The sequence below is a fragment of the Rhinolophus sinicus genome, chromosome 1, assembly GCF_057876585.1.
Source record: "Rhinolophus sinicus isolate RSI-liver-muscle chromosome 1, RSI-T2T, whole genome shotgun sequence".
NCBI lineage: Eukaryota > Metazoa > Chordata > Mammalia > Chiroptera > Rhinolophidae > Rhinolophus > Rhinolophus sinicus.
The window spans coordinates 90,094,546-90,116,910 of NC_142501.1; the positions used below are offsets into that span (position 1 = coordinate 90,094,546).

Consider the following 22,365-nt stretch of genomic DNA (forward strand, 5'->3'; position numbering starts at 1 on the left):
AGCCTGAGAGGATGGTCGTTGGAGCCATTCACTGAGACAGGCAACAGGGGAAGAGGGTTAGATTGAAGGCAAAGGTTGTGAGTTCAAAGAAAATGAGGGCTAATAAGTATCCAGCAGATTTAGTAAGTTTAAGGTCACTGGGGATCTTGGCAAGAGCCAGATTTTTTGGTTTGTTTGTTTCTTTTTGTTCTGTTTTGTTTTTGCAATGATGAGGCAGAAGCTTTGATGGAGAGAGTTGAGAAGGGAGTGGAGCAGAGAAATAGAGCCAGTAAGACAATTTTTTCCCAAAAAAAAAAAAGAGGCTGTGGATGGGAAAATACAGCAGACAGATAGCTGAAGGAGAATGTAGATCAAGGGAGGGTTTGGGGAATTTAACAGAGAGGAATGAGCCTATTTAAAACCTTGTGGGAAGAGTCCTATTTCTGGTATGGAGGAATAAGCTCCTAATGGACCAACCCTTCCACAGATGATACTATACACTCTGGACAACATCAAAAAAAACCCACTACCAACAACACCAAAAACCAAAACTTGGGGGGAGCCAGTTAGCTCAGTTGATTAGAGCACAATGCTCATAACACCAGGGTTGCCGGTTCAAGCCCCACATGGGCCAGTGTGAGCTGCGCCCTCCACAACTAGCTTGAAACAACTACTTGTTTTGGAGCTGATGGGTCCTGGAAAAACACACTTAAAATAAATAAAAAGTTTTTTTAAAAAAATTCCTGAAAAAAAAGAAAAGTAAAGAAAAGAACTACTTCAACTACCTGAGCGTTCTGGAGAGTGAACCCAAGTAGATAGATTTTGGAGGGGATTCAAAATGTGGAAGAAGCAAAGCATAGGATGCCTAAAGTTCCAATAGAAAACCCACTGTCTTTCTGGCAGAGGAACCAGCAGATAAAGCCCAGAGCTGAATGAGGGGTGAGTCCTGGAAAGAGAACAGAAACCCAAAATTCTCTGTATAAACTCTGCCTAAGTCTCTGACTCATGCCTGAACCACACATGAGCAGAATCCCAGCTAAAGATAAAAGAATCAAACTGACACTCGAGCAATTGCATGCTACAGGTAAAACAGTTTGTAGTTTGAGCATAATCAAGTTAATTACCTGACAAAAGAAAAATATCAACACTTTTCTGAAGGATAAAATAGAATCCTCAACATAATCTTCAAAATACTCAGGATATAATACAAAATTGCCCAGAATACAAAGAACCAGGAAAATGCGACCCATTCTCAAGGGAACAGCAAACAACAAAGGCCAATTCCAAGATAACTCAGATGTTGGAATTCTCAGACAAAGTCTTTATTTTATTTTATTTTATTTTAAATTTTATTTTATTAAATTTATTGGGGTGACAATTGTTAGTAAAATTACATAGATTTCAGGTGTACAATTCTGTATTACATCATCTATAAATCCCATTGTGTGTTCACCACCCAGAGTCAGTTCTCCTTCCATCACCATATATTTGATCCCCCTTACTCTCATCTCCCACCCCCCACCCCCCGCCCCCCTAAGTCTTTAAAGCAGCTATTATAACTATGTTCAATGATACAAAGACAAATACATTTATAATAAATGGACAGATAGGAAACTACAACAGAAAAATAGAAAATATTAAAAAGAACCAAATGAAAATTTTAGAACTAAATATCTGGAATTTAAAAATTCACTGGATGGACTTAATGGCCAAATAAAGATGTCAGTGCAAAGAGAAAATGAACTTGAAGATAGATCAATAGAAAGTAATCAATCTGAAAGAAAAAGAAAAAACATCAGAAAGAAAAAAAGATAACAGAGTCACAGGAACCTATGGGACAATATGAAAATGTCTAATATGTGGGTAATTGAAATCCCAGAAAGAGAAGATGGGACAGAAAAACAGCTTATGGGGAGGATCCAGTTAAGAGAAAGAGGTTGAATATATGGGAAAGATAAGAGAACACAAATAGTAGGTTGGTGCAAAACGTTTTTATAGAAGGAGGGAAGGGAATCGAATCCAAATTGTAAGTGTAGAGATTTGACTGAGGCAGAAAGATGCTAGCTCTCGCATTGCAATAGGAGGGAAAAGAGGATAGAATGAGAGCAAACAGGTAGATTATGCCCCAGGTGGAGATTTTCATTTGATGGCTTCTGTTCTCCGTTTAAAAGAGTGATTGAAGAGAGACAGAAGGTAGTACGCTAGTATGGGGATAATTAGAGAGAGCAACAGAGCAGAGGTGCTGATAAGGGGGAAACTGTGGCAGTGGGAACAACTGAACCAGAGAGCTGAAAGGGGAGGAGGCTGAGGAGGTAAAAGACCACCTCAGCGATTTTTAGAGTGGAACAGCTTCCAGTGGTGCCAAAGCCCCAGTTGTAATTGTGGGAGTGGGTGGCTTAGAGAGAACAGAGATAGATGGTCTTCAGAGAGAAGCAAGTCCAGAGACTGACAGTCCACTCAAAACAACCCTGAATTTACCTAGGATGAAAGGATTATATGGGACAGTGGCTCAGATCTTTGAAGAATAAGGGACCAGGGGGTGAGTAAATGGCAGAGGCTCTCAAGAGAAGAGGATGCAGAGCCACACCACTGAGGCTCGGAAAAGTGGTCTGAGGGAGGAGGGAAGGAAGGAAGAGCATCCCCCTACCTCCCAGCGTCTAAGCCTGGTATGGGAGAACGGAACCAGACACCAGGTGGGAGGGCCACAGTAGGAGCAGTGTCTGCAAGTGTACTACTTATCTATGGCTGCACAACAAATGACCACACTTAGCAGCTTTAAACAGCACCCATTTCTCATCTCACGGTTTCCACGAGTCAGTCCTAGCACAGCTTAGCTGGGTCCTCACGGGGCTGCCGTCAGGGTGAGGCCAGATTGCCACCTGGAGGCTCTAATGGGGAAGAATCCCTGCAGCGCGCTCAGGTTGTGGTCAGAATCCACTTCCTTGCAGCTGTGTGGCTGAGGATGGCTTCCTGCTGGTTGGCTGCTGCAGGCTGGCCTCCGCTCTTGGAGGCTACCCTCGGGCTTAGCCAAGTGTGCTACCCCCAGCACAGCCACTTATTTCATCAAGCCAGCAAAGAGAATCTCTAGGACAAATGTGTTAGCGAGATGGGAGTCTTATAGAACGTAACTTAATCACAGGTGTGACGTCCCACCACCTGTGCCATATCCCATCCATTAGAAGCAAGTCACAGGTCACATGCGCTCAATGGGAGGGCAGCCCACAAAGGTGTGAACACCAAGAGTTGGGGTCTGTCCTCCATAGAAGGGTTGGGGATATGGGGTGCTTGCTGGTCACCAGAGGGCAGCGTGGTGGGTGGAGGTGGGAGGTGGGAGCTGAGTCAGAGTGAGGAAATGCCGAGCACTTGAGGATGACGGTTTGGCAGAGAACGGATGGAGTGACAGGGAGAGGGGCACAGACGTTGGGCACAAGCTGATGGAAATTGGGTTCTCTGCTTTTCTCTGTCACATGTACTGTGGAAAAGAAATCTGCTAACTTATAAAAACGTTGTGTTAAATAGGTTAATGGTGCCAAAAATATTTTGACTGTTTCCTCTGAAAGGCTGGCCTCGTTAAAGAGCGAATGGTTGAGGCACATCCACTGAGACTGCGTGAGAGGAGTCTTGACGATAACAGGGAGAAAAAAAGTGACAACCCATCTCCAGTATAAGAGGCAGAGGAAAGCCAGAAGGCAAAGGTTGCTCCAGGAGAAAGGAGAGAACCACGCTGATGCTCTGAAATTGGAATCACGCCTGGTGAATTCAATAGAGTTGAGTGAAATGAAATGTGTGACTGTCAATAAAATGACCAGAGGATGATGGTTGATAAGACACACAAGCATCATAAAAGCGACGAGGGACACATTGCAGCCCTGGCCAGGACGTTTGGAATCTAAGTCGATATACGTCCATTATGACACAGAAAGGTTCATCAATATTATCATTAAAATATATATAGCATGACATGAAAGCTGTTTCTAAAAAAGCAGCAGCAGCTGGCAGTTGAAAGCTGGCGGTTACAAAGGGAAGGATAAAATGAAAAGCTGTTACAGTAGCCCATACATTTCTAAAGGACTTAGGGTTGGAGTTCTAAAGGACACATTACAGTGAACTCATTTTCAGGCTCTCTCACTGACGTGGCCCGGGGTGGACATGCCTCCTTGCCCTCCGTTCTCATGTGGATAATCTGAGTCACACCACAAGCACCCAGATTGCTCCCTAATAACAGTCACCACTGAAGGAAAGCAGAGCTCCTTGGAGACCAGGGGATTCCGTACTCAGGGCAAGAAAAGTCAAAGCAGACCTAAGTCTGCCAGATGATGCCAGAAGCATGTTAGTTTTAAAAATGTTTGAAACAGTGTTAAGAGGAAAAGGAACACAGAAAAAGAAAAAAAAGGCAAAGTGGCAACAGTCTGAGTATCAGAAAGAAAACAAGTCTTGTGAAAAGCCTGAGCCCTTAATGATATTGAATATGGGTTAGACAATAAAAGGTCTGGGCAAGTTCCCCCTAAATGTCAACCATTCAAACAATGTGTATACCACAGGCATGTTCTGGTTAGTAATGAAGCTGTGAATTTCTTGTATTTATATCCAGGCAGGGTGACAATCAGGGATGAAAGATGCAATGGGTTGTATTATTTTTAAGTGAGGGTTTTATGAATTTTGTTATTGTGGCACACAAATTTGACTACAGAAAGCCACTCCCACAGATAATTGCCAGACTGGCAAAATTACTGTAGAAGGCACCTCCAGACCCCACCCCCAGACTCTCCCAATCTCCTGGAGTCTCTCCATATCTATAACAGAATGGCAGCTCCAAATATAGAGCTCAAAAGCCCAATCTTATGTATATACAAGTCCTAAATCTTCACTGTAGTCATAGTAGCCCAGTGAGGCTGATTCTGCCTGCTTTATTTGGATAGAAACTTGAAAGTTTGGATAGGAGCTTGAAAATAAATATCAAGATGATGAATGAAGCAAACATATATTAACACTCTTGTGATAGGTTTAAAGGTATGTGTAGTAGTAACTGCTGTACTCACTGGGATAATTTATACTTTATCTGTTCTTTTTGGTAATTTTAAAAATTTAACTGTTTTACAAATTCACATAACACTAAATTAACCATTTTAAAGCTTATAATTTTTAACTGCTTTTTAATGTGTCAGAAAAGTATAAAAGCATGTGACATATTAGACTTGTGATGTTAATGTAATCCTAGGTGCATTAAGTTTAAAGGTTAAATGCTTAAATAAATCTGATTAGATCTGTAAGTTGAGACTTACTATGTTTTGTGAATAGTTTTTAAATTCTTAGCGTCTAAGATTTTGTTAGATTTGTAAGTCTGCTTTGTTAGATGCTTAATTGTAGTTTAAACCACCTAAGCATTTAATTAATCAAGGTTGTAAGTGATATTAAAGGTTTACAGAATTTATAAGCTAACTGACATTAAGGAGCACGTAAAAGACATTTAACATAAAATTACGAGCCCTATGAACAAAATAGCAAGATTTGTAAGTTGAACTTAATAAAATCAGGCTTTAAAATTTATAATTTTGATCAATTGAAAAAAATTAATACACACAAATAATTTTAGTATTCTTTTCCATGCATAAAAGTTCCCCAGACATTAAAAACTCAATCGATGGTGCCTTAGTAGTTTACACACCAATACAAAGTAGAAGATGGCATGTATTCGTTGAAATTTTGACAGTTGAAAATATTACAAGTCAAATACTACAAGTCAAATTAAAAGGAAGCATCCGTTTTTGGACTTAAGTTAATTTTCTTTTCTTCTTTTTTTATTGATGTTGATTATTTTATTTACAGTAACTAATTTTTACAAACAATGACGCATGCGCGTATGTTGCTCCAAATACACACCTTTCCCGGGGAAGGAAGCAGTCTCTACTCCACCCATACTCCCTCTCCTACTCCAGCTCCAAGAGGAATTAATACTGGTCACATCTGGGGGTGGAGCTTTTCTTTGCACCTGGTCAAAGTCTAGCCTGTTTCTTCTCAAGCTTTAATGTGCATGGGAACCACTGGGATGGGTGGAATGAGAATGCATTTCTGCTGAGCTCCTGCTGCCGTTGCTGGGTACCACGCACTGAAGCCCATGAAGTACACGCTCTGCACGTGTGCACGCATGCGTGTGGCCCTTTCCAGGGCTCCAGTGACCAGTTGCCAAGGCCTGGAGTTGCCCCCTAAGCCAGAGGAGAGAGCTCTCACTCACGCGTGTGCTTGCGCTCTCTTGCGTTTTCTCTGTGGACGGAGCAAATGGTTTTGCTGTCATACTGTAGCAGGGCCCGGGGTGGGAGGTAGGGGGTCCTTGTCTATGTGGGAGTTGAGGCAGCTGTGCCCCCCCACCCCCCACCCCCCAAGTCTTACCCTCCCTGTGCTGATCTCCGGTGTGAGGGTGGCCTTGCCCCCATCAGAGATCAGATCCAAGATGCTTGGGTATGGCTGTGGGGGAAGAGACAGAACAGGAGGCTGACGTAATTTTGTCTATTTTTTGTGTGATTTCCCCCCACTAGATATAAGCTCTCGGAGGGCCAGGATTTTTATGTTATTCACCTCTGCATCCCCAGGAAAGAGAACAGTGCTGGCCAGTCCTAGGAGCTCAGGAAGTGTTTATGGGATGAGTGAGGCCTGTTTGGCCCTAGGCATTGGAGCCAACCCTTCTGGAATTTGACACTGGGGTCCACGTCTCACCTGATAAAGACACTGGTAAGTGCCTTCTTATCCTCTTGTGCGTGTGTCTCCTTTGAGGGAGGGGAACTGTGGCCAAGGGCAGCGTTGCAGTCTTCTTATGCCCCTTGTGATAATGCCATCTCGATGCTACTTCCATCTCTGGCCCAGCTGCGGGGTTCTGCAGAGCCCAGGCCAGAGGGAGAGGGCTCCTCACCCCAGGCCATGGAAGGAGACAAAATCAGAAGCAGGAACAGAGCAGAGGGCTAACGAAAAAAGAAAACCTGAAGCCCGAAAAGCTGCAAAGGGAATGTGATGAGTTGCCAAACTCCACAGAAGTAGAAGCAAATATCAAAGCCAGGGACTACAGCCAGGAATCCACAATCCAGGGAGATAAAGAGCAAGTGGTAACTAGGGAGGGGCCTCCCTGAGGCCGGCATGGCAGGCTTGCTTTAATGTGCCTCCAGGAGCTAGTAGGGTGGGTCACACAAGATTAAAGGGGGCCATGGGGGGATGGGCAGAATGGTCTTTCCCAAGGAGCTCTTAATTCTCTAAGATCAAAGCTGGGGAGACAGCACAGTTGTCTGTCACAGGCGGGCCTCAAATCCCAGCTCCCACTTCCTGACTGTGTGACCTTGAGCGAGCTCCCTAAAAGTCACCTCACCTCTGCTTGCTGTCAGGAAGGCACAAACCCTTCATCAGCTTAAAGCCTGTAGCTCCCCAACACGACATGAGGCACAGCCCCCCACCAAGGCTCTGCATGAGCATCGGTGGGGATTTAGAAATTGGAAAAAAGTCAGCAAAGTAGTTACTGAAGAGGAAAAGCAGAAGGAGAGAATCGTGCCAAACTTCCAAAGTTCTCAGCTTGGCCGCTGAGGAGGGGAGACTGCGAAGAGAAGCAGATCCCTTTGATACGAAGAAAACATTTATATGGTCACAGGACACTCAGCAGACTCTCCTGAACATCTGATCGCTACCCGATTACTTCCAAACGGGGATCGCTGGCATGTCAGCTGGCAAACACATTTTCCCTCCAGCGTTGGTGGCTGGCTAACTTTCACTTCCCTTTATTCTCCACAACCTCCTGTACCCCGCATTGCCCCGACAGAAACAGAGGCATTTTCCTGAAAAGTGAGAAAGCTTTGATTGCTGCACAATAAAAAAAAAAAAGCTTTCTCCTTAAAGCCCGCACTCTGGGACTTTTGGGGGCTAACTTCCAACTGCCCTGCCCAGTGTCAGGCAAACTCTGGGGTAGAAGCTTATATTTATCCACCTACATTCATGAGCACGGGGAGAGGAGCCAGAATATCCAGGTAGAAGTAGTATAAAACCTGCGACTTAGTAACCAGGTGACATGAGTTAGTGATTTCTCTGAGCCTGTTTCTTCATCTGTGAGGAGAATGTCTCCAGTATCACAGTAAAGCTGTAAACACCTGGCAGGACAGCGTATTTGAAAGTGCTTTGTAAACTGGAAAGCACTATAGTCAGCAGTGGTATTATTATTGTTGCTGTAGAGATGAAAGAAAATGGATGACCTTGAGATATGTTTTGAAGGTATGTTATCACTTCCTAATCGCTTGGGTGTAGGGTGAGTGGGAAAGTGAGGCGTTCAGAGTAACTCCAAAGCCCATGGCTTAAGTCATTGGTGCCATTTCTACAATGTGAACGTTTTTTTACAGCTCGGTTTTTTTACAGCTGTTCATGCTTCATCCACCATGCCTCTAATGCGTGTTGCCAGATCCAACGATCTATCAGTTAGAATTAAGTTTGGCCACTAATTACAAAAAACACAGGCTAAAAGTGACTTAAACAAGTTGGTTTATTTTTCTCTCATATAAAATCTGTCACACTGGTCTGTCATCAAAGACCCAAGAGCCTTTTTTCTGTTGCTTTACCACAGGTCACTTCCATTTCCACGGTCATCTCATGGTCAACAAAGGCTGCAGGACATCCAGCCATTACATCACAATCCAGTCAACTGAAAAGAAAAAGAGATGAAGAAGAACATGCCCCCTCCCTTTTAGGACACTTCTGGAAACTGTATTTCTGCGTATTGCCATTGGCCATATCTAACTGCAAAGGAGACTAGGAAATATGGTTTTTACTCTGAGTGACCAGGTGCTCAGCTAAAATGGAGGGGTCCTATTACTCAGGAATCAAGGGAGACCAGGAAGTCTCCACCACAAATGGTCATGTCTCCATCCTCTTCTCAATCTACCTGCCAGTCACATGTCACCACTCCCTGTGGAAACACTTTCTTCTCTTTACTACTGAGAAGAAAACCACACCTTTCTGGTTTTCCTCCTCCTCTCTCTCTTCTAACCTTAAATGTTGAAATGACTCAGGGCAGTCCTGGGGACACCTCTTTCTTCTCCATCCATACTCTCCTCCTAAGTAATCTCATCTAGTCCCAAGGATTTAAATGCCAATGCAGATGCCAATGAATTCTAAATCCAGCCCTGACCTCTCCCCTAAATTCCAGAATCATATATGCAGCTGCTACTGGACATGTCTACTTGGCTGTCTAATAGGTATTACAACCTTAACTCTCCATCTCCACCCACAGACTTGCTCCTCCCCAAGACGTTCACGTTGTAGTAAACGACACCAATGACTTAAGCCATGAACTCTGGAGTTACTCTGAATGCCTCACTTTCCCACTCACCCTACACCCAAGCGATTAGGAAGTCATAACATACCTTCAAAACGTATCTCAAGGTCATCCACTTTCTTTCATCTCCACCACTACACTCTCGTCCAAAGCACCGTCATCTCTCACCTAGACCTTTGCAGAACCCCCTAACTGGGTCTCCTGCTTCCACTCCTGCCCTCCTCTTATCTGTCTGTACACAATGACAAGAGTGATATTTTAAATAAGTCATGACAAAGGTGATAGATTCAACACATCTACTTTGTTCCCTCTTGAAACCCTTCTAAAATGACCATACAGGGATTTTTTAGAAGGTATCTCTAAAGGACAAAGAGAATAGGAGAGGAAATAATAGTAACAGAAATTCAGAGGCTGGAAAACGGAAGGACGAGTGCCAACTGACAGCAGACCCAAGAAAGCTGAATCCTAATCCAGAGAAAGTGAAAAGGGAACATGATTTATACAGTGGTACCTCGGTTTTCGAACGTAATCCGTTCCGGAAGACGGTTCCAGTTCTGAAATGTTGGAAAACAGCCGACAGCTAGGCCTCAGGATCTTGCACTCAGCGGAAGCCGCGTGACATGTTCGACTTCCGAGGCGTGTTCGAAAACCAAAGCATTTACTTCCGGGTTTACGACCTCCGTAAACAGAAATGTTCGTCAACAGAGACGTTCGAAAACCGAGGTACTACTGTACCACCAAACACCCCCACAGTCAAGACTGATGGCACCAGGTATCCTTGGGAATGGAAGTAAAGACAGGGGACTGCTCAAATTGAGTTAAAGAAGAGAGATCCCAAATCCTCTCCTCGACTCCATGCAACTGGGGCTGGACCGCCCAGCTCAGCCAGAAGCCGGGAGTTCTTTCCCCAGGAGAGGGGAAGCTGGGTGTCTCCAGGCCAGGGACACCGGGTCCAGGTGAACACAAGAGGAGTGTGCAGAAAACAGAACTGGTGAGTTTCCATAGGACTGTTAAGATGTCCCTGGCACTTTTCTCCCAGTTGGTTCCCAGAATGCTGGTGGCCAGACAGTTCTCTCCAGCAAGAAACTGGAGGAATACTTTTCATGGTATCTGATCAGGCCAGGAAGAAATGCCCTAAAAAAATCCACATCCTAAAGTAAGAGCCCCACCAACTGGCTGAGCGCAGCCGGCTTCCAATACCTGCCCACCTGGTCAGTGCCTCCCCTGGACTCTCAGTGACCCTCGTAAGTAGAAGCAGACAACTGGCAATACCGGGCTTCTGAGGAAAAGCTTTAACACAAAGGACAAGACCGAAACCAGCCAAGGTGAAAGCACCTGGGAGGAAACAGCCGGTTGGGAGATGAACCACATGCCCGAAACCATGACGATCCTCAGGTAAGTCAGGGAAGACATGGCCACCAGGAAACGGACAGCACCTTCCTCCAGCCGCACTCGGTCCTTCTTGCTGCTTGAACACGCGGAGCTCTTCCCCACCTCAGCACCCTCAAAGTAAGGGTTCCCTTCCCTATGTCTTCACCTGGCTGGCTCCTACTGTCACCTCAGGGGGCCCTCGATGACCACCCACTCTGAAGAAGCCCCTGTGGCCACTGCTTACCACTGACAGCCACCAGCAAACTGAGTCTGTGAAGGGCAGGCAGTAAGTACTTCAGGCACTGCGAGCTGTCCGTGGTCTGTCACCACCCCCGGCTCCACGCTGCAGCAGGAAGGCAGCCATCCCACTGACAGCACGCAGACACATGACGGTGGCTGTGTTCCAATAAAACTCTATGGACACTGAAACCTGAATTTTGTATCATTTTCACAGGTCACAGTGTTATTCTCCTCCTGACGTTTTTTTCAACCATTTAAAAACATGAAAACCATTCTTAGCTCCTGGGAATAAGAAACCAGGTGGGGCGCTGGATATGGCCAAACCCTGTTCCGATACATCATCCCGTTTTATTTTCATCAAAGCGCTAATCAGTTCCTGCTGTTTTCTTGTTTATATACCTCTTCTCGTTGCTTATTATCAGGCTTGCTACTAGAATGGACGTTCCGTAAGAGCGAGGACCTTTGCACTCTCCCCTGGCAGCTTAGCACCTAGAATAGTGCTTGGCATACAACATGTGCTCAATAAGTGTTCTCTCTGTACTGCAACGATTGCTGGCAGGGCCTGAAAGAACAAGCTCGGGGGACAGCAATGCCACTCCCACATGGCTCCTGCCTTACCCTTTCTCACATTTTCCTGCTCTTTCCTTCTTCCTTCATTTCCTCAATCCCAAGTTGTAAGTCCATCTGTGATGCCCAGGGCTCCCCACAAACCTGGGAGCCAAGAAAAGCCCAGTCTAAGGCTACCTGTCCTCTGTGCCCCTAGACCTAACGTAAGGGGGTAGTGTCAGGCCACTGAGCCTGTGACAGGCAGGCCTTGTCACCGAGGCGGGGTCTCCTGCTCACCACGCTGAGAGGGAGAGGAGGAGGAGGGGGATTTGCGCCAGGTAAATGGAGCTTTAGACCTATGCCTCTCTGAACCACAAACGAGTAAGAGTGAGCGTAGCACAGTAGCTAATATGGTTAGGTGCTCAGTAGTCTGAGGAATGCCAACTGGGTGAATATCCACACGCACTGGAACTTTTCAACGTGATGTTATGGGACTCGTGGTTACAAAAAGGAGCCATCTCTAACGAATGTCCAGAAAAAAGAGATTCCTTGATCTTTGTATGGGAGAATTCAGGTCCCCCAAATGGAGACGGGGCACCAGACTCTCAACATTGCAAGCACAGTCCTTTAAGCTGGCCCAGCAAAGCTTGAACACATGCACAAGCCACCAGACACAAGCGATCTGGTTTCCCACGGAGGAAGGGCTCCCTACGAAGGAAAGGCCGTGCTAACAAGCACACACAGGTGTCCCCTGACCTGGACGTGGCAGTGCCCAATGTGAATTAATGAAGTGGCACGTGGGCTTACTGATCACAGGGCCCTGACTTTGGTGTGCACACCAGTCCTGTGGGCTTGCTCACTCCTGGGTTGCCCCAGGGCTAAAATCAAGTTCGTAAGATGCCAAGCTAGGGACCACATCCTACCAGCCCCACCTGAACCACTCGCTTTGACCACTTTCAAATCCAGTGGTTTTGTGTCCCTCTGTTGAAGTACCTCATGCCATGCTTCTAAAACTGCAGTGCTCACAGAACCAGAACTTCCTCACTTCAAAAGCGGTTAAGGAGTTTACGTAACCAGACAGCAGCCAAGGCACTTGCTCTCTGATAGGCTAGTGACACTGGCTTGAACTGGATCCCTTTGCAGGCACCCCCAAGTGCTTTCAGTTCTCTTGGGAAGGACGGGTCTGGCGGGCAGGCGACTCACGTGTCTGCGCTCCTGCTTCCGGGCTTGGTTCCGTGACGTGCCTGCAGGCTCCACTCGGATGCTGCTGTGGCTGCTTTTGCTGCTCGACCAACAGGTGAGACTTTCGTTTCCGTGAAAAGAAATCACTCGCACAAAGGCCTTGGTGTACATAGCCGACTTTACTGGGGCTTTGGAGCGATAAAGGAGGTTTTCACAGCAAAAACACAAAACCTTAGCTGAGTGTTAGACATCCATGAGATTAAAAAGACCCGTAGCTATTTCCACTAACTGGACTCCAGCCGTCCACCCTTCCACGAAGGCATGTGACCACCTCTCCCCGCCCTTAGGAAGTAAACAAAACCCGAATTCCGGACAGTTTCCTATTCAGAGTGGCTTAGCCCGCCATTTGTCCTGTCCTTACTCTCGCGACCCTTCCCTGGGGCCCTGGGACCCTTCTCAGCCTTGAGGCGTTCTCCTTAACTGATTTCTTTTTTGTTGTCTAAAGTGTGTGTGTGTGGTAGGGGTGGAAGAGCAGTCCGGAAAGTGCTTATACCCGTAAGTAACACTGAGCGCTCACTGACTTGGGAGTGGAGATGCCCTTTCATATGTACTACCACCTTTCTTCCTCCCACCAACGACCTTAAGTCAAAGCCATTTTGTTTCCATTCCACAAATGGGTTTATGAAGGTTTCAAGAAGGTAAGTCATTTGCCCAAGATCACACAACTTGTAAGAAGCCAGGTCAGCCCGAGCCTGTGGCTGTCAGAGCTCCCTGCTGTCACCACTCCTGCTCACAAGAGACGCTAGCCCTCCGGCCTCCAGCCCGTCACCACCCTGCCCACTGTCCTCTGAACTCTGCAGTCAGGGAGAGGGAGCATGGGATGCACGAATGCACACAGCGTGTTGAGTCAGGCCACAGCACGGCGGCCCCTGGCTCCACCCCCGGCTTCAGTCCTGAAAGGGCAGAGCCCGTGCACACGCAAGCACACTCGTGCACACGCACCTCTAACTCCTTCATTAGAGGATCACCCCACTCTATGGACGTTCATTGGTGGCCACTGGGACACAGGCCGCTTGGCCATCATCAGACCCCACAACACAGGTGATCTGTTTCCACATCCCCATCTCGATGACGCTGCCTGCCAGTTCTAGATCGTGTCAGGAGGGCAAGGGGCTCCATCCCAGAGGACTCAGGGACCCCTACTCACCTCCCAGGGACCCCAAGCCCTGTGCACAGGTACTCATTCATCACGTGTCCTGAGCACGCTAGGCTCCAGACGTGGTGTTTGGTCTACAGAAAGTAACAGACCAGGAAATTCATAGTCTCCACCCACAGAAGTTGAGTCCAGGAGGAAAGAGACTCAGAGGCAGACAATTACATGTGCTTCTCTGTAGTCCACAGCAGCCCCAGTGCTGTCTTCTAAAGATCAGATCAGACTTATTCCCGTGCTTAAAACACTTCCAGGACCTCCCTTCCCAGGACACAGAGCAAAATCCAGAGTCCTTCCCGAGTGAGGAGGTGCTGGCCTGTGGGCGAAGGAGCTGATCACTGGGTCCTCCCCATCTGGACGGCTGACCTGGGCAGGACCTAGCCCCCACCTGCCTCCACACCTTGGTCCACTCGCCTCTCCCTCTGTATTCCTGACACACCCTGCTCTCTGTACCTGGGACACACCAGTCACCTTCCTGCCCCTCCGTCCCCAGGGACGCCCAACGGCAGCGTCCTCTCATCAACCTGACAGCACGTATCACAGTCGACACGTCTTGTTTCCTTGCTCACTTTGTCTTTCTTCCTCAGCAAAATGTAAGCTTCCTGAGAACCTGTCCATCTTGGTCATCAGTACGCTCCCAGGGCCTGGCCCAACGCAGAAGTAAAGTCCATACATGCTACATGAGTGAATAAATGCATGAATACGCCAAGAAAGCTAGCTCCCTGCTGCGTCCTCCACTTTCCTCATCTTCAACACGAGGACCACACAGTACCCATCAGGTGAGCACTGGCAGAGATGACAGGTGCCGTATTCTGGTACCACGGAGCAGGTGCTCTCACAGGGCGTGAACGGAGTGCTTTTGCCACACAGGGGCAGGAGGGATGAACCCTCTTCATGAGAAGAGGTGACTCCATGCTGGCTCTTGAAAAATGAGAAACAGTTCTCCACTGGGAGAAGAGGGCCAGGGAAACATGCAGTGCCAAGGCTGAACGGCCAGGGGGACATACTGGGAAGGGTAAGTGGCTCAGAGAGCGCAGGGCTGTCAGCTGAGGCTGCTGGAGAGGGTGGCAGGGGAGGGCAGGGCTCCCATCTGCCTCGAGGGTCGCAGTCTGCACTACACCAGTGGGACAGGCACCTACGTGTCATGTGTCCCCCACAGCTGACTGGTTTGGAATTTCCAGCTATAAGTACGTGACTCTCCATTAGGCCACTGAAGTCAGTTCCTAAAGAGAAGGGAAAATTCACAGCCAACACCTGGCCCCAACAACACCTGCAGACTCCTTCCCACCCATGACACCAAAACATCATCTCCTTAACTGGTGCGTTTGCCCCATGGCCAAGGGGCTGCTCACACATCCTTCATGAGCATGCACCTAAAGCAGGGGTGTCCAAACTGATGCCCGCGGGCCAACTGCGGACCATGATCCATTGTTAATTGGCCCGCAGCAAATTCCAAAAATATATTTAGTTTACTTAAAAAAACCAGGTGAAGCAATACGTACTTCACCTCGAGTGAGTGGCCCGGCTGTTTGTGTATTTTACCACATATGGCCCTTGGTGAAAAACATTGAAAAAAGTTTGGACACCCCTGATCTAGAGGCTCTCAAAGTAGCAACGCAGGCATCATGAGCTCCTTCATCCAAATAGCCCAGGAACAGGGGAGGGCGGAGGGGGGAGGGGAGAGGGGAGAGGGGCAAAGGTGAGGGCTGTGCGGGTGACTGGGGGAGGGGCGGGGCAGCCTCACACAGACACAGACTCCCACAGACATGTGAGCACATGCCACCCCACTCAGGGACACAGGGACCACACCGCCCACCTCCACATCACATCTTGTGATGAGAGCTGACCCACCATGTACAGTAGAGTTAAGCAACTTGGCATGAAGTCTAGCAGCAATCCAGAGGTATTTGCTAAAGTTACTTTTTTATGAAGAGAGGGTGCTGGCCTATAGAGGATAGAGGGCGACTGGATAGCTGGCTTCTTTCCCCCACGTGGAATGCCGGCCAGCCTTCTTCCTGTCTGCTTATCTAAACCATGCCCATCCTTTAAAGGGCAGCCCCTCTCCATTGTGGCACCTCCCCTGAATCTTCCACAGCCCACTCTCTGCTGTCTCTGAGCTCCAGCTGCTCTGAGGCTCAGCCAGGCCCACGTACAAGTTTTCCAATCTGACTCCCTGGACTACAAGCTCCTAATATTCATAATATTTATCGAACACATTTATGTGCTCGGTACTATGCTTGGCACTCTACATTACGAGGTAGGTACTATTATTATACCCATTTTACAGATGGGGAAACTGAGACACAGTGAGATTAAGTAACTTGCCCCCAGGCCACACAGCTCCAGGATTCCAATCCTAGTGGTCTGATGCCAGAGCCCCTGCTCCTACCCAGCACTCTGTACCCCATCCTAGATGCTGCCTTCCTCATCTGTGTATTCCCATACACTAGCTCCCTGAGGGCTCCGCTGGGACACAGCCCACACCTATAGGTTGAAACCCAGGCTCCCGGGATTGTGGTTCCCATTAGGGATGATACCAAATAGCCACTAGATGGCAGCAAAGAGCCAGGCCCAGGACTCGCTGAGGGAGGTAGACAAACTGCCATAATGTTTGTTTAGTGCATCCTGCATCTTGCACCAGGAGCTTTGCAGACATTCTCTCTCCTCCTCACTAAGGCCTTCTAAGGTAGGTGCCATCACCTGCACTCTTCAAAGGCTCAGACAGGTGGAGAAATTTGCCCCAGGTCAGGCAGCTATGGGTACTAGGATGAACCGAGGACAGCTGAAACCCAAAGCCCCTGCCAGTTCGCAAGAGAAATATAGGGAACCCCTTCTGTGATTGCCTCTAGGCCTAGAGTGGGTTCCACGCCCCTCCTCCTCCATCCCCAGGGAGCACAGATAATACTGTTTGGGGAGGGAGTGGATGTCCTGAGCTGGTTCTCAGGCAGTCACCCCCTAACAGGCATCTGGGCTGCGAGGCAGTTTGAGGTAAGGCTCACAGAACGTCAGCACTGGATGGTCTCAGAGAGCACTGGTCCACCACAGACCCCTGACCAACGTGCTTGGCCTTCCCCACCAGAAAGGATGCTGCGTGACGCCAGCCTCAGCACCTCAACTCCGCAGGCCGTATTCAGCACTGTCCCTTCTGCCCTCCCCGTCCCGGGCTCTTCTGATCTGGAACCAGTGTCCACAACAAGCCAGCAGGGCCACAGAGACCACAACACTAGAGATGGATAAAAACTATCTAATCAGTTCTGACTGTGCCCCCTTCCAACCTTTCCAACAACTCAGTCACCTCCACACCTAAAATCCAGCCCCTGGGCTGGACCGGCCTCCCTGTTTGCTGTCCTGTGGCAGTGGCAGCGGAGGTGGCCAGGGAGTGCAGGTGCCTCATGCGCAAGGACCAGGGCGCACACACAAGCACGCACAGAACGGAGAACCCACACGCCTATCCTCAGGCCCCTCAGGGTGCAGGGACTCGAGTGGCAGCAGAGGAATCGTCCCATCTTGAGCTTCCGCGTCTGGCGACATTCCTGGCTGAGTCCATCGGGGCAATGACTTCAGAACTGCCAGTGATGCCTCTCGGGGGCTGCTTCCGGCCTGCTTCCCAGCCTGCCCCCCTTCTCCCACAGCCCCTGCCAAGGCTCATACAGTCAGATCAGGTCCTCTGAAAATACACAAATCTTGGGTTTATTGGGGGCATTGTAGGTTCAGGCACAGTTTGCTCCTGGGTAGGAAGAGTCATGACCTTTCAGCTGTCTTGGCATTTCCGGGGGCTGCCCCTGCCGGTCCCCGCCCCGTGTCCCTGCACACGACATCTCTTCCCCCTCCCTGCTCCCCGAGTCTCTTATTCTTTCACCAGCCGGTAGATGTGGTGCTGAGCCCCACGCTCGCTGGCGGACACCTCAAAGACATATGCAATGCACAGCAAGGTCTCCTGCGTGTCTCTGTTGGTGACCACCTGCAGGGGAGAGAAAAGCTGAGGGTCAAGGCCCCAGAAGAGGGCATGCCATTTCCTCTTGGAACCAATCCACTTCCGCCCCACACCTGCAGCGCCCCCGCACCGGTCCCCCTACCTGCAGGATGGTGAAGTTCTCCAGCACGCTGTTCATCATATACTTCTCGGGCAGGTGCTTCAGCTTGTGGATGAAGTTGATCATGTACTCACAGAGGGGGGAGCGGTGGATGCGGTAGGAGTAGTGGCCATTCTCATAGCGGGCATACTCTGTCTGCAGGACCCAGGGGGCAGCAGGGCTTAGAATCTCTTTTGACCACATCCAGCCCAGGCCCAACTGCGGGGAAGCTCCATGACCCACTGAGTCTTAAGTGGGAAGAAAAGGCAGGAAGCCTGGACACCCTTGAGAACAAACTCTCAGCGACAGGCAGAAGCTGGGTCTCAGAGGAGAGCTTCAAGACGTGAGAGTAATAGCAACAGGCAAGAGGGACAGACAATGACGCAGTCCTGGCTGCACACTAACACACATGAGGGAAGGATGCACAGGGATCCCTGTGGTCACGGAACTGTCGCGTATTTGTATCTATACCTCTGCACACACGCTTCGTGTAACTGAGTGTGTGCAAACCAGTGAAATCTGCATCAGATTGGTGAGCGGCATCAACGTCAACCTCCTGGCTGCCAATGCTACACTCCCGTTATGCAAAATGCTGCCCCTGGGTGGGTGAGGGCTACATGGGATTACAATTGCATGGGGACCCGCAATTATCTCAAAATAAAAGTTTAACTTAAAATAAGTAACTCTAAAAGAGCTTTTTACAAACAGCTATTGCCCAGATTCCATCCTGAGATTCTGAGTTAAGGGCTGTGAAGTGGGGTTCGGGCCTTGGTGTGTTTCGAAAGCTCCAGTGATGTAAGGTGCAGCCAGGCTTGAGAACAGTGGGAAGGGATGTGTCCTCTCTGTCTCCTCCCCAGCCCAGCACCTGCCCATGTTTGACATGCGGTGGGTTATCGATAACTAAGAGACTGTGAGACTGAGGCTTCATTGATTCAGACAAATTGGGGGGAAGCGGAGGACAGCAACGCAGACCAGCTTCAAACGTGGAAAGTTCTAGTTCAACAAGTGCACGGGTGCCCCTACCTCCACTTTCTCCACCACCTGCTTGCCGAATGAGCAGACCTTGGTGGAGCATGTGATTATCATGTTCTCAGGGCTCTCGTATTGGCTGGAGACCCCGTAGAAGGAGCTGCCTCCGTCCTCCATGTTGGTGTTGAGGTCTGCCTGGAGAGACAGGGGGAAGCCAAGACCAGACAGTAAGTCGGCAGGCAGCTTGTTGGGGGTGGAGCCAAGGGCCACACATCCAGGTTCTCGGGCCCGGACGCCATCGGGAGGGCTTACAAAGAACCTGGGCAGCAGGGTCCTGGAAACCTCCCCCCTTCTCCACAGCCGGGCCTCGTATACAATCAGGTTGTGCTACCTACGTAATGGAAAACTAGAACACTGGGACTTGTATTAGGTACAGGGCAGAAACTGGACAGTGCCTGGAAAAAAGCTGGCAGGCAGCTCAGCGGCCTGGGAAGGGCAGGTACCTGCACGTGGGGGGTGGACATCCAAGGGGCCCGGCCAGGTCATAACATGAGGCCTCTCAGACGTCAGCCACTGCTGGCCTCCCCGTGATTAATGCACATCCACGTACCAGTACCACGTCCTACCATGTCCCTGACGGTTTCTTTTAAATCAACTCACTCTTATTCCTTAACTCCATTCTAAGCCATATGGCCATGAAATCAGGGATTCTACTTTTCTAATATATATATGAAAATAATTACATAATGATTACAGAAGAAATGTTTATTCATGTTCCACCTAAAAGAACGCTACACACCAGGCCTGGGTGGGACCGGCCCAACCCACCCAGGCTCTTCCCAGTACACTGATCTGCCCTTCACCACCCCATTCTGGCAGGAGCTGTTCAGGAGGCCTTGCCCCTTCCAGATGGTAAGCACTCTGGAGGCAAACACTAAAACTAAGCTCTCCCCAGAGCTTGGACAGTGCCCCGTACAGGATGGGCCTGCAGGAAAGGTCACTTGTGGCGGTTGCGCCTCTCACCTCTGGGTGGCGCCAGGTGAGACGAGAGAGAGGCCCCTGGGTCCCCAGGAAGGACCTGGCTCTGCCCCCATCTCAAACACACTCCGCGGGCTTCCCTGACCCCCTCTCACTCACCTGGCCCTCCCCATCAGTCAATCAATCGCCCATTTTTCCTGCCCCAGCCCAGCACCGCTAGGGCCAGTGGGGGCCCAGAGGGCGAGACACTGTCTCTGCTCTCAAGGAATTTATAACTTGTGGGAGAGCAAGTAGAATAAGTGAGCTGGTTGTTTGGGGGAGACGGATATCCCGCAAGTGACAATCCAAAGTCTGCCCCCAAAGCTGCCCTGTGGTGATGCTGCACAGACCCAGGGATGCTGGCCAGTGATGCCGAGTGCACCCCCCGTGCCTCATCGTGCCTCAGTGTCCCAGCCTTCTAATTATAACCCAGTCCTTACTCCTTTCCACCATGTATCCCCCCACTTTAAGCACCTCCCCCAAACAAGTTTGCTTCTCTACTTTCTCATCCTAAGAGGAAAGCTGCCCCCATATTACCCTGAGAGATGCCCCCCCACTTGTCCTCCTGCCCTCAGAATGCCCCCTTGTTCCCCATCCTCCACCCTATTCATAGCTGTGGTGCGGGTGGGCAGCTCACAGGCTGTGCCTGGAACAGGTGTATGGGATCGGGTGACTGACAGATGAGCCAGGACAGCCGTAGCTCGGGTGTGGGGGCTAGAGGGGCTCAGATTCATTGTCATGTGCTGGTATGTGCTTGGGAGAAATGTCAGGCCCAAAAGGGGACAGCAAGCTGGGATGGGAGGGCAGGCTGGGGTGGGGCAGGCTAGGGGGGGCAGGCTGGGAGGGGAGGGCAGGCTGGGGGGGCAGGCTGGGAAGGGAGGGCAGGAGGGGGGCAGGAAGGGGGGCAGGCTGGGAAGGGGGCAAGTTGGGAAGGGGGGCAAGTTGGGGGGGCAGGCTGGGAGGGGGGGCAGGCTGGAGCACTCTCCTCCCTCCATGGCCTCAGCTCAGCTCTGCCCAGCATTTTAAATTGGCAGACTGGCGTTAATGGCCATCAGTGTCCAAGAGTGCCCTCTCCCCCCACCCCCAAGGACAGAGGTGGCCTCTGCTGGTCTCATGTTCTGGGTGAGGAGAGAAGGGGTCTCAGCTTCTCAGTCCTGCTGCAGCCCCACTGTACAAATCAGACGGAGCACAGCCTCACAACTCAACCTCTCCTGCACCCAGATGCCGCTTCCAGCTGGGAACAATTTGTCCTGGAGTCCACGAGCCTATGAGGTACCACTGCAATCCCACCAATAAGGACAGTAATTGCAGTGAGGGGGGACCGGGCAGCTGGATTGGGGACATCAAAGTCCTCCTCCCACTCCAAGGGGGCTGTGATTAAATCCCAGCACGCCCAGAAAATGGCCAGGCAGAAGCGAGGAAGGCTTCGGCTCAGGCGGCACTGTTTCTTTGCCTTCCTCACTGCGTGTGGGCAGTCTCACACCAGCGGATGGCCGGGGAGGGAGTGGCCAAGCTGCCTGTGAGGACCCGTGTGTGACCAGAAGTCTCATGGTGAGCACACAGGAGCATTTCTTTCCCCACATCACAGAGTTTACTTCCCTGATGCCTCTGCCCAACCTAGGTAGGAGACGAGATGACTGCCAAGGTGCCCTGGCCGCAGACATGCCCATCTCTGATTTCCTGGCCGACTGCCCAAGCCTCTGCCCTGCAGAGAGGGCCCAGCTCAGGTGGAGCGGGCACACAGCCTCCCTTCACTGCCAGCTGACCCCACGCACACCAGGGCCTCCGAGACACAGCCTGTTACAAGCCTGTGAGAACAACTGCTCAGTTTTCAGATGGAGGAAGAGGTCCGGGAAGCCGAGATTGGCTCAGGACAGAGCTCTGGAACTGGGGCCTCCATTTCCCAGCTGGGCCTCCGCTGCCCACCTTGTGCTTCCTGGATACACTGGGAGGGCCTGGCTGGTAGCCCGTCGGCCACACTCCTACACCCCTGGGGTTTCTGCCCCAGGACCCTGAGATCCACTCTGGATCCTGCACTCAGAACATGAGCCCCTGGAAGACATTGGGGCCACACGGCACAGGTGGTGTGCAGAGCCCACGGCCAGCGCACAAAGGCCGTACCTGGAACCTGCCCGATCGTGTTTCCTCGGCCCCCACTATTCCGCCCCTTCTCCTCTCCCATCAGTCTCCACCTCCAACCTACCCACAGAGTCAGAATGACAGAGAGCACATGAGCCACGGGCAAGGTTGGACGACAGGAAGAGAAATGGGGGATTCACAAATGGGGGGCAATCTCTTCCATTTTGTGGAAGAGAAGTCTGGGCTCTAGAAAATCCAAGAAGCCCAACCGCCCAACCCCATACTGACAGCATCGAGTTAAGTCTGCTCTCCCCATGCCACCACGTCTGCCGTTCCTCAGGGGACTGGGGATCCTTTTCCAGGCCATCCAGAGCCTGCTCCAACAGGAGCAGGGGGAGCAC

At 50.0% G+C, this 22,365-nt stretch overlaps 1 protein-coding gene across 5 annotated transcripts in view; it reads right to left on the reverse strand.

The window, feature by feature from the left end:
• Positions 1–12,775: 12,775 nt before the first annotated feature.
• Positions 12,776–22,365, reverse strand: part of TEAD4 (TEA domain transcription factor 4) — a 64,977-nt gene continuing 55,387 nt past the window's right edge. For all 5 annotated transcript variants that reach the window (XM_088801456.1, XM_088801457.1, XM_088801454.1 and 2 more), the window contains 3 exons: positions 18,923–19,063; positions 17,903–18,055; positions 12,776–17,787 (listed from right to left, as the gene is read on the reverse strand). In XM_088801456.1, coding sequence (XP_088657582.1) covers positions 17,674–17,787; positions 17,903–18,055; positions 18,923–19,063 — 408 coding nt within the window. In that variant the 3' untranslated portion in view covers positions 12,776–17,673. The remainder of the gene's footprint in view (positions 17,788–17,902; positions 18,056–18,922; positions 19,064–22,365) is intronic.